Source organism: Magnolia sinica, chromosome 15, assembly GCF_029962835.1.
Source record: "Magnolia sinica isolate HGM2019 chromosome 15, MsV1, whole genome shotgun sequence".
NCBI classification, from domain to species: domain Eukaryota; kingdom Viridiplantae; phylum Streptophyta; class Magnoliopsida; order Magnoliales; family Magnoliaceae; genus Magnolia; species Magnolia sinica.
The window spans coordinates 74,798,951-74,814,576 of NC_080587.1; the positions used below are offsets into that span (position 1 = coordinate 74,798,951).

The 15,626-nt window shown below is 41.5% G+C and overlaps 1 protein-coding gene and 1 long non-coding RNA gene across 2 annotated transcripts; both read left to right on the forward strand.

The window, feature by feature from the left end:
- The first annotated feature begins 2,371 nt into the window (after positions 1-2,371).
- On the forward strand, positions 2,372-7,832 carry LOC131227299 (protein TIFY 10B-like). Its single transcript, XM_058223072.1, has 5 exons — positions 2,372-2,622; positions 3,153-3,315; positions 4,895-5,160; positions 5,404-5,461; positions 7,424-7,832. Exons 1-5 carry the CDS (start codon positions 2,445-2,447, stop codon positions 7,524-7,526), a joined length of 768 nt encoding a protein of 255 aa, XP_058079055.1. The 5' UTR covers positions 2,372-2,444; the 3' UTR covers positions 7,527-7,832.
- Positions 6,495-7,201, forward strand: LOC131227300 (uncharacterized). The gene is made up of 2 exons (XR_009162173.1): positions 6,495-6,921; positions 6,968-7,201. It is a non-coding gene; the product is annotated as an uncharacterized LOC131227300 (long non-coding RNA).
- Positions 7,833-15,626: the final 7,794 nt, after the last annotated feature.

The window sequence follows — 15,626 nt, forward strand, 5'->3', positions numbered from 1 at the left end:
TGACTGTATCCTTCCACGTGTAACCGTAGACGTGCGCATGTGTATGCTCCGACAGTATGGTATATTTCATCAGACTAGCGATTTCACCAACTAACGGTCATTTACGGACCTTAAACGGAAACCGTTATTCTTCACCGGCTCCGCCACGTGTCTTCTCCACCACGTGCCAACGTGATACACGTGCCCAGGAATCAAGATGCAAGTGAGCGGTCCTGCAGTGAAAGTTCCTTAACAGTCTGGAAGGTTCATGATTAGGTGGGCCTCCCAGGTCCGAGAACCGTGCGGTTCAGAAAATGAAAACCAGCGGTTTACATCGAATGCCCATGTGTCGCTCTCTGGATGAGTGGACAGGATTGATTTAACGTTTACGAATATAAAACGTGGTGACCCTTTTAATGAATGTCCTGGATCGATCACACGTGTACTATGTTGTCTGGGGTTGGGCATTGTGTCCGGCGCTTGAAGATGCCGCGTGTGGAATTAGATTGAGGTTGCTTTTATATAAAGAGAGAAACTTTGATACTCTGGCAGAGTGTGATGGATGATACGCGGGCACTTTAAAGTTACTTAAGATTGCATATGATTCAAATTAAACTGTCCAAATCATGGGTACGAGTGTAAATGTATCATGAATAAATAACTAAGACTATTCGCTTATCTGACTGTCCGATTGGTGGACGTTTAAGGAACGGCTGAAAATGAAAAATCAAATGGTCCTATTTCAACAAATATGTTTCCATGAATCAGAGGATAGAGCTGTTTCAACTGATCTGATCTTTGTTATTTATCGACAGTGATTTACACAATCTATACGATTTAACTCGAGTTAATGGATGCCACGTGTACAATTTATAAACGCCTGCGTATGAAGCTCCATATGCAGGTGGAATATCAAATCTCTTCTTTTCTAAATGATGAATTATAGGAACGTAGACCGAGGCTTTGCATTATTTACTAGGTTTTTCGGGTTTGAACAGGTATGGTCTAGGTTTCACTGATCTGGACCGTTGATATTTTGGGGATCACCTTGGATGGACCATACCCAAAATTTTCTGAAATAAGAAAATCTCAGCGGTTAGAATATTGGCCTAGGAAGAAACGGTCAAAGAGAAATATGATAACTATCCACATTCAAACAAATAAAGGACCGATTTTAGTGGCCTGGGTCGTTCAATATGAGAGGATTTTGGGGAATGGTCAATCATCAAGGTGGGTGCAACAGACCAACGGTCTGGATTACTGCCACGGCCCCATTGGATAGATCAGGAAATCAAATATCCTGTGAAGAGTTCGTTTTGAACCATCGTTGGGCCCCCACGCTGAGATAGCCTGATGATTTGAACCGTCCAGATTTTCTTCAATGCCATAAATAAGCTGTTTTCCATAATCACCCTTCAATGATGATTCTAATGTTTGGATTTTAGATTTGAGCATAAGAACTGTTGAAAATTCGTTTCATTACAGTAGGCTTGATATCGTAGATTCCTTAGCATGGACGGTTCCGATCAGCCGTAAAATGAGCATGCGGGCCCCAGTTCGGTGCGACGCACAGTGGTTCTTAGTCGCGACAAACGCAAAACGAACGCTCGTGGGAAAAGCTCGGACGGAGCGCGAAGAGAGACCGAGAAGGAGAACGGCGAAAACGTGCCAATGGCGGCAGGGGGATGCAAGATCCAGGCCAGTCATTAGGTGGGTCCCAAAATGAAATTTCACCTAACCAGAAACCAGGTGAAAATAATACCAGGCCATTGAAATGTTCCCCAGATGAGTGCATGGTCTTGATCTCTTACACGTGTTCCAACCGGTACGTGTGACGCGACTCACCTATTCAATCTCCTCGCGCAATTCGCTTAGCATTTCTTTGTCCAAAAATCCCTCCTTCCTCTTCAAAACATAAAGATCACGTGCGTATAATACCAGACAGACAATGTGGAAAAGAGACACGCTTTGATAGTCTGGCAGAGTGTGACAGATTATACACGCGCATGTGGAAATTACGTGGAAAATGCATATCTGGCATACAAATCAGTCGAATTAAACTGTCCAAAGCGTGGGTACGACTTTGGATGTGTCATAAACAAATTCTAAAATTATTTTATCATCTGGATATCAGAATTAGTGAACATCTTTTCAACGGTTGAAAATAAAAAATCAACGGTCCTATTTCAACCAACGTGTGTCCTTGAATCAGAGGGTGAAATTTCCTAGCCAAACTGATTTTGAGAATATTAATTATATAATGAAATTACGACAATCTAGTCCGCCTATGTTTACTTAATGACTGCCACGTGTACAATTTCTTTGCGCCTACGTATCAAGTGTTGTACTCTGCCACAGTATCAAATATCTCCCCTGTTTAAAAAGAGAAAACAGACTCCCAATCTTCACACCGCGAAAATCAGATACAGAGAACGAAAGAAAGAAAGAAAAGATATATCGGTTTTATGCCGGAAATGATGTCGAACTCGCCGGGTGTGTCAGATTCCGGACGGAGCTCCGTCAGGAGAGCGCCGGAGAAGTCGAGTTTCTCCCACACGTGCAGCCTCTTGAGCCAGTATCTGAAGGAGAAGGGCAGTTTTGGAGATCTCAATCTCGGCATGACTTGCAATCTCGAACCCAAAGGTACGGTCTGGATTGATTCTTCTTCTTTTTGCCTAGATTTGTGAATTTCCTCCGGCCATCAAGACCGTTGATCTGGTGGATTCGACATGGATCGAGCATGGGTTAAAAATCCTCGTAGTTTGAGGTATCCTAGCCGTACAATCGATCGCCAGATGTGTTGAAGTGGAATGTTTTTGGTTTTTGTAAATTTTAACGGTCTATTTTGAAGACAGTAGATCGAACGGTTAGAATTAGTTTTGATAGGAGATTTTTGGAGCATCATCCATCCATTGTACGGCCCATCGGATAAACGGCCTGGATTATCGGATCATGGCTTCGGTCAACTATTTATTTCTCCTTTTCCGATCTACACTACACTAGCTCTCGGTGTATACGCTTCCGGAGAAATTCAAAACTTGTTGGAAGCTGATATATTGAAAGACCGATATATTCGCGGGATCTTTACCTGTTCTCGTGTTGACACGTGGCAGATAATTGCTGAGAAAAATGAGCGGTTCTGATTTCCTTCTTCGTTGTGATGATTTTTGCAGGGCAGCCCGAAACGTTCCGTCCCACAACGACAATGAACTTGCTGCCGCAGATGGAAATATCGGGAGACGTTACGGAGAGAAAGGAGCTCGTATCGGACCGAAACGTTACATCCAAGGGCTTTTTTCCCCAACGTGCCAGTGTCGGACCCTCTGCTGAGTCGAGGTACGAAACTAAAGCCGTTGATTTTTTGAATATTCCTTCATCTTGGTTAGTCACATGTTTTGAACGGGTTGGATTTTATCTACTTGCCACAGTGGGCCCCACACACAATTTTTCCTATTTGTGGCCCACTGGAATTATGGATTGGCCTGATTTTTTCTATTTGAGGCAAATATCATTGGAATCACCTGATGAACGGAGTGGATCTTATAAAGACATTACTGTGGGCTCCACACAACCAACCAGAAATATTTACTGGCGAGTCGCACGGGGATGAACTCAGTCCGACTCTACGACTCGGCTCAGTGAGTACGATTTGACGGTGGCCATGGTGTACGATACGTATCGGTTTTCGGACGATTTTTCGGTTAGATGGGCTGAAGGATTTGTCTGCCCGTACGTGAGTTATAAACGTAAATGCATGAGACGGTACCACGGCAGATCAACCGTCTATCGTGTCCGTTCATCACCGATGATGACGATGGCCCACCTTGATTACTAAACTGTCCTTGACTGTGGGCCCGTCCAGCCCAATGGGCCTAGGATTTCACATCAGAGCCCGGCCCATGAGTTGCAGTACCAACGACCCGTGAGGTTGGCTCGAGTACCCATTACCACTGGGAAACGGATTGGCTATTCCCCCTGACACCAGCCCCGTGGCTGGTGGTCGGTCCTCTGTGGTCCCCAGCATGATGTATGTGTTTCATCCATTCCGTTCATCCATTTTTACAGATCATTTTAGATCTTGATGCATAAAATTATATGGATAAAAATCTTAGATGGACCACACCACAGGGAAAAAAAATGATTGGATATCCACCGTTAAAATCCTCATAAGGCCCACTGTACTATTTATTTGACATCCAATCTGTTGATTAGGTCATAAAGACCCAGATGAAGGGAAACAATAAATATCAGCTTGATCCAAAACTTTTATGGGCCCCAAAACGTTTTTAATGGTCAACATTCATTCAACACTGTTTCCTGTAATGTGGTTTACTTGAGAGTGAGATATACCTCATTTTTTCGTTCATGCTATAAAATGATCTATAAAAATAGATGGACGGAATGGATGAAACACATATATCATAGTGGGGCCCACAGAGCACCGACCAGTGGCAGGGGAGGAGCCAATCCGTTTCCATTACCACCGTGCAAGTTGTTTGTGGGGGAAATGGTATTCCTGTCATTTTCACAGTTTAAGATCTGCACCGTTATTTTGCACGTGGGCCATTGATCACCTTGCAAACTCCCTTATGTATGCTTATCAGCATTCAGTCTCATCTGATCCATGTAACGATGGGCCCCACCAAGATCATCTGGTCCATGTAACGGCTCGGATGTTCTACACAAACGAAACATTGGCGGGAAAGATGCCGGAGCTGTACGTGATCAGATGAATCTTGCATGTCGATATGGTAAAATGACAGAAATACCCTTGATTCAGCACCCACGGACATTTCAATGTGATGGGTATTCTAGTCAAATTCGGAATATTCATTGTTTTCATGCACGTAGAAAAAAACGGTATTTTTCATTACTTGAATTTGGAGCTGGTACTGAGGTTGGATACTGAAATCAGGCCTAAAGCAGAGACGGAATCTGCCCAAATGACGATATTCTACGCCGGGAGAGTCCTTGTCTTTGATGATTTTCCGGCCGAGAAGGCGAAGGAGTTGATGCTGCTAGCTAGTAAGATGATCGTGTCGGGTTCGGGCACTGGAACCGCTACAGCTTCCGGCAACGAGCGTGGAAGTGGCCCGCAACGGAACTCTAATGCTACTTCGACTTCCGGCAGCAACCCGCCGCCTCCTGAGTGTCTTCAACGGCCTCTGCAAGACGCGTCTGGTAAATTCAAAACAAAAAATTCATGCAATTTCTTTGATTATTATTATTCTTTTGGGTGTGTTTGGTTGGTCCATATGTTATGAAATTTCATGATATTTAATTATGATTAAGCAGTCTAATTTGGTGCATGAGTTCATGATATTTGGTGCAACCAAACGCACACTTCAAAAAAAAAAAAAACTTTCAGAGCTTGGAGACTGACATTTTTTTATTTTTTATTTTTTATTTTTTTGTTTTTGACAGATCTGCCCATTGCTAGAAAGGTTTCACTCCACCGGTTCCTGGAGAAGAGAAAGGGCCGGTATGTAATTTTGCTATATTCAGTTATTTCGCTTTATAGAGAAATGCTCCTATTTATAGTGTTCCTGGTTGCATCAGTTCACTTGGACCGTCCAATCCATTGATCTGAAACGTTCATTAAGTTTACAACCCATTTCATGACTTACCCTAATAAATAGATGGATCAGACTATTGGTCAGACCTGTTTTTGTGTAAATGATCCTGACCATCTGTAATTAACGCCATTGCTTTTATATATATATATATATATGTGTGTGTGTGTGTGTGGGAAAAGGTGCTATGCGCTCGAGCTCATGATAACGTCCCATGAGGTCGAGCAGTGTGGGCCCCACCCTGATGCGTGTCGACCATCAATAGCGTGCATTTGTTGGGTCCCCTCTAAATTATGGGATATCCCAAAAATCAACCGAGTATATGGAACTCAGGTGGGCCATACCATCTAAAATCACGTGAAGACATGCCAAAAACATATAAAAGCACTTGGTGGGGCCATGGGAACCTCCCATGAGGTCGAGAGCTGTGTGGGCCCCACCGTGATGTGTGTCGAACATCAACACCGTGCATTCGATGGGTCCCCTTTAGGTTATGGGATATCCCAAAATCTGCCATATACGGAACTCAGGTGGGCCATATCATCTAAAACCATTTGAAGACATGACTAAAATATATAAAATCACTTAGTGGGGCCCACCTGAGTTTTGGATGTGGCTGAAAATTGGTCCGACCCCTCATCCAAGTGGAACACACGCAATGGATGGGCTAGATTTGTGAACCACATTTTGATGGGCCCAACAAATGATTATGGATGTTTTAATAGGAGGGTAACCCATCTTAACTGTTGTATGTGGTGTGGCCCACCCAAATCATGGATTGACTTGATTTTTAAAGATATGGCCTACCATGGAATGGTGCATCTTACTGATGGGGTAGATGTTTGACACACATCACGGTGGGCCCGCACAGCGCGATCTCATGGGAAGTTCTCATGAGGTCGACCTCGTTGTACCCGCGCGCGCACACACATATAGATATATTAAATGGTGTGACCCACCTGAGTTTCAGATACGGCTGATCAGGGACCTACGAAACGCACTGCGTGGATGTCCATCACACATCCGGTGGGGCCCCATCATATCAGTGGTGTGGATCACCGAAACATGGGCACTGTTTGGACGGTCCGTGATCACAGGAATCAGGACACCAGTCTTCAAGACTGTACAACCGGCTCCATGCTGACTTAGTATGCAACCCCATCTTTTCCATCCACGTGTCACTTCTAGAGGTCATCTGAGCCAAGCAGACGGTGGGCCCCACACTGGATTTCAGCTGGATAAAAAATCATACCGGCCCACTTATCAAGTTGGCCATACCATCAAAGTAATCAGACCACCGACGGTCTAAACCGACACACAGGTGTGTCCCACCTAATATGATGAACCGTCCCGATTTTCCACACAGACGGTCTTCATGGTGGGACAATGTCCTGTATCTATGACACGTAGATAAGAAAATCAAGCTGCATGCCGAGGTAGCATACAGCCGGTTGTAGGTGATCAGCTCTCTTTTTCTAAAATGAGATAGTTTTGCCCCCACGCAGAGATGGTCCGATGATCTGAACCGTACAATTTCAGGAAGCTACTCTATGCTGACCACAGTAAGAAATTCATCCTAAACGGATTATAATGACCGTCTATCTGTAGTAAAGTTGATTGTGGACCGTCGAATAGAAAAAATAAAATAAAAGGGCTGCATCCAACTCCACATATCAACGGTCACAATCATCCTTTCAGCCTGATTATTGGGTCATTGGATACACACAGCAAGGCCCAGAGGATGGACGGTTCTGATCACTGGACCACCTCTGCACGCTAGCCCCTAATTTATACATTTTATTCCCAAAATGCCCCTGTGCGTTAGAAACAATACCCTAACCTTTGTTTTTTATATTTTAATAAATTTTCAGGATTAATGCCAAAGCTCCATATCAAGTAGACGCCGGGTCCACAGCTCCAGCCAAGCCGGAGGAAAGCAAGTCGTGGCTCGGCTTGGGTTCAAAATCGGACTGAACTAGTATAGCATCTGATTTCGCGGCTCCCTCACGACTCGGCTTCGGAACCCAAAGAAGTCGGTCGGAAGAACGGCGCGTGGCTCACTTTTGGTGCACGTCTGGAGCATGATAATATTCTATTCTTTTCGACAATCAATATAAAATTAGTACTAATATTCCTCATGTTTTTAATATGAAATTGTTGACAGAAGGTGGTGGACCACACACCCATCACTCATTCAAGGTGGTGAGGCACACACCCATCACTCCTTTATAGAAAGCTAAAATACCATTCAAGTATTTTATCATGAGAGTAGATTTTTGAGTTTTATCGTGTTGTTGGATTCCGTTTGGATCATTAGATGTTTGATTTTTATATTCGTGAAACGCACGTTTTGTGTGCACTGATGTAACGTTGCATGTGGGGGCAGTTAGGGGTGTACATCAAGTTGAACCGAGTCAAGCTGGCCTCAAATCTACTCGGCTTGGCCACTAGCTGACCTCTGCTCGAACTTGGCTCGGCTCGGTTCTATCAGCAGCTCGAGCCAGTTCGAGCAAAGATCAAGCTGAGTTCACTATTGTAATATTTTTATAAACACCTAAATTCCACCTTTAAAATCTCTTTGTATTTGAGACAGCAATAATAGTTTTATAGGCATTTTATCAAACACTTTCTAAGCAAACATAAAAAACCAAGAAAAATAGAGTGCTAGTTTTGTATACATACCTTCCTTATCACCTGTTACACTTCTTTGAGTTATTTCATCAAACACACATCAAGCAACATCAATATCAAAGTAACCAAGTCACCAAATTGGTTCAATCTGAGTTGAGTTGAGTTGGGACCGGCTCAAACTCATTTTCGAGCTAAAAAAATCAGCTCAACTCAGCTCGAACTCGAACTCTAACTTTGAAGGAAGCGGATTGGTTGGTGTGAGGGCGGTGTACCTCACACGAGCTATATAGGTACATATTGACATCAGCAAGTTCTGTGGGTCTGATCATGAAGTATGTGTTATATTTAAATCGTTCATCTATTTAGCAAGCTCATCTTAAGACTTAAGATGAAAAATAAGACAAATATAACTATCAAGTGGACCACACTACAAAAAGTAGTGGGAGATTGAACGTCTACCATTGAAACCCTTTTTAGGGTCATAGAAGTTTTGGATCAATATAAAATTTGTTTTTCCTCTTCATTAAGGTCTTTGTGACCTTATGAACAAATTGGATGGAAAATAAACATTATGGTGGACCATAAGAATTGTTTAACGGTGAAAATTATTATCTCCACTACTATTTATGGTGTGGCCCAGATGATCTTTGGATATGATTCATTTCTTGGATAATACTATAAAATGATATTTTAAAATAGATAAACAGTATAGATATAATAAATACATCACTATAAGGTCCTTGTAACTTTGATCTCCTTTGAATTGTTCGACCTTCTAGGAGCTCGAGGAGCGTCAGTGCTCGTATTCGCACGACATGTACCTACAGCAGCTAATGTGTGGTGCACCGAGTTGAATCAAGCTTTTTCGAGACGAGTCGAGCAAGTTAACCAGAACTAGCTCGGTTCGTATACACCTCTTGGGGCAGTCTTGTTCTCGGGCCTACCTTTACCAATGGCCTGATTTCATGGGCTGATCATTGGCGTAGTCGGTCAGTCCGGACCGTCTGATGGTGGGCCTTTCTTGGAAATACTTCGAAGGAATCCTAGCAGTCTGATTTATGAAAAAAAAATATCAAGGGTTCAGATTCAGGGTAACAGATTGGTGGGTGAGTCACTGACCGTAGGGCCCACCTTGATGTGTTTGTCGTCTATCCGCGCCGTCATCTGTTTTGCCAACTCGTTTTATGGCATGGCCCAAAAATGAAGAAGATAAAAATTTCCGGTGGACCACACCACAGCAAACGGTGGTGATTGAACGTCCATCATTACAAACTTCCCAGGACCCACAATAATGTTTATTTTCCATCCAACCTCTTGATAAGATCACATAGACTTGGATGAAGGGATTACACAAATATCATCTTCGTACAAAACTTTTATGGGCCACAAAAAAAATAAAATAAAATCAATGGTCAATCACCAAATTTACCTGTGGTGTGGTTCACCGGATTTTTGGATCTACTTCATTTTTTTAGAACATGCAATAAAACGTGCTGAAAAAATAGATGAACGGCGTAGATATACAACATATCTATCGAAGTAGGCCCCACATGATTTAACCCTGACTCACCAAACCCGTGCCCGGGTACCGTAGACCAGTTTGTCAGCGGTCCATGACTTTCTACCGTCCATCGGACGTGGAAAGCTGCCCACAACAAACAAAACTGACGTGGGGTTTATTGTTCGTTGCAGTGAATCCACCTTGGTTCATTGCATCCTGGCGCTGTATGTGTGGGCGTGTGATCATGAATCCTAACCGTCTATCTGGTGCATCCATCCATAGACAGCCCATGGCTAAAAAATGCTTCGAATTGAATGGTCTGATTTTCAGATTGGAAGGCCGATGGTAGTAATGGTTCTACAAAAGCGATATAGATGCCCCACCATTATATTTTCCCGGAATTCAATCCGTCCATCAGATGCAACTCTGATTTTATGTCTTTATGCATGATTTTATACTTATCATGATGGTGTGGCCCAACTGAGTTTTGGATCTAGCCAATTCATGGCGTGGCCCACCTTCTAGATATGAAACGTCCAATACACGATTTGGATACCTGACACATGCACGGTATATCTCAGGTACTCTCGTCTGTACCATAAAGTCGACATTATGGCTTCCATCTCGAAGATAAAAAGAGGTGGGCCACCGTAAGGAAAACGTGCCGTAATAGGTTGGCGAATCTGTATCTTATCTTGTGGGGCCAGGGCCCTTTTGTAATGATGGTGTTAAGGGGCGATGTATACTATATAGTCAACGGCCCACATTCGATTAGAAAGCATGAGGGTCTATGACGTGGCATACTCAACTTTCTTTTTTCTTTTTCTTTTTTGGCTTCGCCCTTCCTGATGTGGCCCACCTATTGGAGAGTTCTGATCACCTACCATACTGCCACTTGACTTCCAGTCAGCTACAAACAAAGACAATTTTATAATGAGAATACATTTGATACTCTTGCGGAGTATGATGGATGATACGCAGGTACTTATAAATTACCTGAACTTTGTACACGTGTCATAAAATTAATTCAAATTATACCGTCCAGATCATGTGTATCTGTTTAGATGAATCATGAGCCGTATATTACCCTTATTTAATTAATTACCATCAGATTTTAATGAAAGATATCCAATGGTCGTATTTCGACATACAAGTGTCCATTAATTAGAGGTTAGGATTTTAATCAATAGAAGTGGTTTCTACAACTTAGTCAGTTTGATTTGAATTAACATATGCCACGTGTACCATTTCTAAGTGCCTGCGTATCAAGCATCATTCTCCACCAGAGTATCAAATAACTCTTTTATACTTGCCCGTGTGAACATGACTCTTTATATCGAAAATGCCATTTCTACACGTGCAGTAGGCACGTATTAGAGAGAAATGTCCGTGTACATTCTCCCCACATCTGATAGTAGAACATCCAAGCTTTGCAAGAAGGTGGGCCCCATCTTAAAGACAACCTGGGGAGGAACCAGGATGATCCGCTTATCAGGTGAGCTACACTGTCGAAATCAACGGACAACCGATGGATTGGTGGAAAGTATGATGTGGCCTAATTAACATATGGATTGATTCCATTTTCAATTATACTCATACTTATTGAGTGGTCCACAGTTTTAACGGATTAGATTTTCTATATAAATGATAATTTGGTGTAAAATGAAAGCGTTGTATGTGAGATTTCACATAGATTGTTGTATGTTAATAATTCTTATTGTACGCGGCTTTTTCATTCTTCCAACTCACTCATGCCGGCCATTGAAATTAGAGCTGATGATAATCAAATCTTGTTAAAACGCACGCGGGTTTGAAAAGAGAGAGATTGATACTCTGACATAGTGTGACGTATGATGCTCAGGTTGGTGCTCTGTGGGCCCCAACATGATGTCTATGTTTCATCCATGCCGCCCATCTATTTTTTTAGATAATTTTATGGCATGAGACCAAAAATGAGTTATATCCCAATCTCAAATGGACCACATTACAGGAAACAGTGTTGAATGAACGTTGACCATTAAAAACTTTTAGGGGGCCATGATAGTTTTGGATCAAGCTGATGTCTGTTTTTTTTCCCTTCATCTATATCTGTATGACCTAATCAACGTATTGGATGTCAAATAAACAGTACAATGGGTCTTGGGAGGATTTTAATGGTGGATATCCAATCACTATTGTTTTCCTACGGTGTGGTCCACTTGAAATTTATATTCCTCTCATTTTTTGGATCAAGCCCTAAAATGATCTGAAAAAATGGATGAACCAAATGGATGGAACACATACATCATGGTAGGCTCCACAGAGCACCCACCACCAGCCACGGGGCTGGTGACAGGGGGAGTAGCCAATCCGTTCACTAGAGAAGTATGGTCCCGGTAGGGGCTCCGTGGAGCCTACTTGATGTATGTGTTTTATCTAGCTATCTATGAGACTGGAGAAATTTTAGATCAAGCTAGCATATCCGATTTTTCCTTTTTCGTACTCCACGTGACTTTATGAGTAGGTTGGATGGCAAATAAATATTATAATAATCCCTATGAATGTTTGAACGCGGGCATCATTGTCAGTGTGATCTACTCAGGCCTACCATCCAGCCTCCTTTTTAGCTGATGCCCTAAAATAAACCTGACAATGACATTGATAAAACATACACATCATAGCAGGCTAGTGGACGCCATGGAAGCCTTACCATGACAGAACTCTAGCAAGTCCTAGTGAGCGCAAGTAACCAATGTGTGCTGGGTCTTTACTCTTGCTCGGGTGTTAGGCTCACAGGAGTTTCAACTTGGAGTCAAGGGTTCGAGTACCCATCGGTGGTGAAATTCCAATATTTTGTGGGTGTGTGAGGTACGTGTGCGTGTTAAAATAAAAATTATTTAAAAAAAAAAAAAAAAAGTAACCAGTCCTCACCCATGGGGCATTTAGAAACGGGAGCTCATGCAGGACGGTGTAACCCTTACCATGGGCCCACCTTGATATATGTATTTTATATCCATGCCGCCCACCCATTTTGCCGGCTCATTCTAGGGCATGAGCTTAAAAATTAATCAGATCTAAATCTTAGGTGGACCATACTATAGGAAGCAGTGGTGATTGAACATCCCACGATTAGAAACATCTTAGGGATCACTATAATGTTTATTCACCATCTAACTTGTTTATAATATCACATAAGCATGAATAATGTGAAAAATCAAATATCAACTTGACCCATAATTTTTGCAGCCCATTATAAGTCATTAATGGCTAATCATTGTTGTTTCCTATGTTATAGTCCACCTTAGATTAGGATCTTCTTCATTTTTTGGGTCATGCTATAAAATGATTAACAAAATGGATAAACGGTGAAAATATAAAATACATGCATCAAGGTGGGCTCCACAATAAGAGTTGCACTGTCTTGGGTGAAGTTTGGTTGCACCTAATCTAATCGGCCATTATTTCCAATTGTTTCAGCCCGTTTATTCAAAATTCTAAGTTTTCAAGCCCTAGCCTAGCCCATTGACACACCCCTACTTATAAATGACTCAAAAATTACTTACATAGCATATAAAGGTATGTAAGTTCAGCAAAAGATTAAACATATCCCAACAAAAATTACTCTTACTTGGCCATTAAAAGTTGGGCTTGTTTAGCCACTCATGACACTAATGTGAAAAAAGAGTGTTGAAATTATAAATTATTTTATCCGAATACATTTGCATTTCATTGACGATTTCTATATTTGATATGACCATATATAATAAATTTATAATGATGGTACTTCTACTTTCAACTACTAAGATAGTTATTTTACCTAACCTCCAACAACATATACATTTAATCATTAATTCAATGTTTAATTTATCTATGGTAAAATTATAATAATATTATTTTTACGTAAAATTATTATTAAAACATAATAATATTATTGTTTGAATTTAAGAATTCTTAAAAAACTGCAATGATTTAAAAAAATCTACCTTACTCCTTGTATTTAAATTAATAGAAGTAAAAATTATAACGATGACAATTTTTCTTCGTATCACGAATAATCAACTAAATAAATAGACCCTAAGATCAAGGAATGCATGCTTCTTCCATGTCCATCTTCAATACAGGAAGCATGCCAGCCATTAAATAATGGAGATTGATATCAAGGTGGTCCAATCTTCAAGATGGACCGATGTCAAACTAAAGCTGGTCAGCTCATCAAATGGGCTGTTTGAGAAAATCTTGATCAACGGTCCACATTCGTTGCTAATGTGTGGCATGCATGGTGAGTGTAAATCAGCCTAATGCTTTTATGGAGCGTGTTCTTTAAGGTGAGGACCACCAAATGCATTGATGAGATGTCTCGCATGCTTTTCAAGTTAACACGTGTAATGCATGTGGGACAGTGACAGGTGGGGTGGGAAGAGTATGGAATTATCTAAAAAAGAATCCAAGTGCGCGGTAGGTATTGACTCGGTTGCAATAATGAAAAGTATGAAAGCGACTCGTTCACATGGCTCCCGCCTACCTTCGTAAGGAAGGGAAAACACTAGATACTCTGGCGGAGTGTGGGAGATGATATGCAGGCACTTAGAAATTGCATGCTCGATAATTCAACTGTCTAGATTATGGGGATCAGATTAGATGTTTCATTAACAAATAAATATTCTAATTTGATCTTTGAATATCTGATCGGCGGACATTTATTGGACGGTTAAAAATGACTAATATACGATAGTATGATTTCAAAAACAGCGTAAGTTCGATGGCCCACATAATGTATGTGTTTTATCTACACCGTTTATCTATTTTGCTAAATTATTTTAAGAAGTTGGTTAAAAAAATGAAGCAGATCTAAAGCTCAAGTAAACCACAAAGTGAGGATTGAATGTCCACCGTTGAAAACTTATTAAGGGCGGCAGAAGTTTGAAGTTTTGTACCAAGCTGATAGTTGCGTTTTCCCTTCATCAGATTTATGTGATTTTTTTAACAGGTTGGATGGAAAATAAACATCGTGGTGGGCGGTAAGAAGGTTTCAACCGTAGGCATTATTATATCCACTGTTTCTTGTGGTGTGGTCCACTTGAGATTTATATCCCCTTAATTTTTTTAGATATATACTAAAATGATATGGAAAAGTGGATGGACGGAAGGGATACAACACATTCATCATGGTGGGCCCACAGATAGGGGTGGCTACTGAATCCGAGTCCCCAAGAAATCCTGAGTATCAAACGTTGCACTCTGCTGGAGTATCAAATAACTCCCTTGACTGGAAAGAGAGGGCGGGAAGGGTGCAAAAGCCTACTAAATGCGGCCAACTTCATATGCCCACTTGCTGTCGGTCATGTGGGTGGGGCCCAGTTTGTTCACCAAATAAGGTGGGTCAATGGTCTTAGATGCTGCCGTACCACTCTCAGGTTTTGCACGTTCTGCACTGTTAGTGGGAAACTGATGTGAAAGAGTATGCCCATGGGAAGCGGATTGGCTGGTGTACCTCACACCAGCTGCATAGCTGCTGGATTGACGTCACTAAGTTCTGTGGATCTGATCACTATGTATGTGTTATATCCAAACGGTCCATCCATTTGGTGAACTCGTCTTGAAGCTTGAGATAAAAAATAAGATAGATCTAATTATAAAGTGAACCACGTCGCAAAAAAGCAGTGGGGGCAGTGAACGTCCATCATTGAAACTCTTTTTGAGGCCACAGAAGTTTTGGATTAATTTGAAATTTGTTTTTCTACTTCCTTCTGGTCTCTATGACCTTATGAACAGGTTGGATGGAAAATAAATGTATTAGTGGGCCCTGCAAATTTTTTAACAGTGAAAATATTCATATGATTTTGATTCGTTTTTTTATAATACACGAAAATAACCTTTAAAAATAGATGAACAACGTAGATATAATAAATACATCAGTGTGGGGCCATGAAACTTTAATCTCCCATGAACTGTTCGTATAACAC

What these genes read in the sequence shown, in the direction of transcription:
- LOC131227299 (XM_058223072.1), top strand. Translation starts at nt 2,445, where the DNA reads ATGCCGGAAATGATGTCGAACTCGCCGGGTGTGTCAGATTCCGGACGG. An exon ending in GGACCCTCTGCTGAGTCGAG is followed by an intron (nt 3,316 to 4,894) that starts GTACGAAACTAA and finishes TACTGAAATCAG; the next exon opens with GCCTAAAGCAGAGACGGAAT. An exon ending in CTGGAGAAGAGAAAGGGCCG is followed by an intron (nt 5,462 to 7,423) that starts GTATGTAATTTT and finishes ATAAATTTTCAG; the next exon opens with GATTAATGCCAAAGCTCCAT.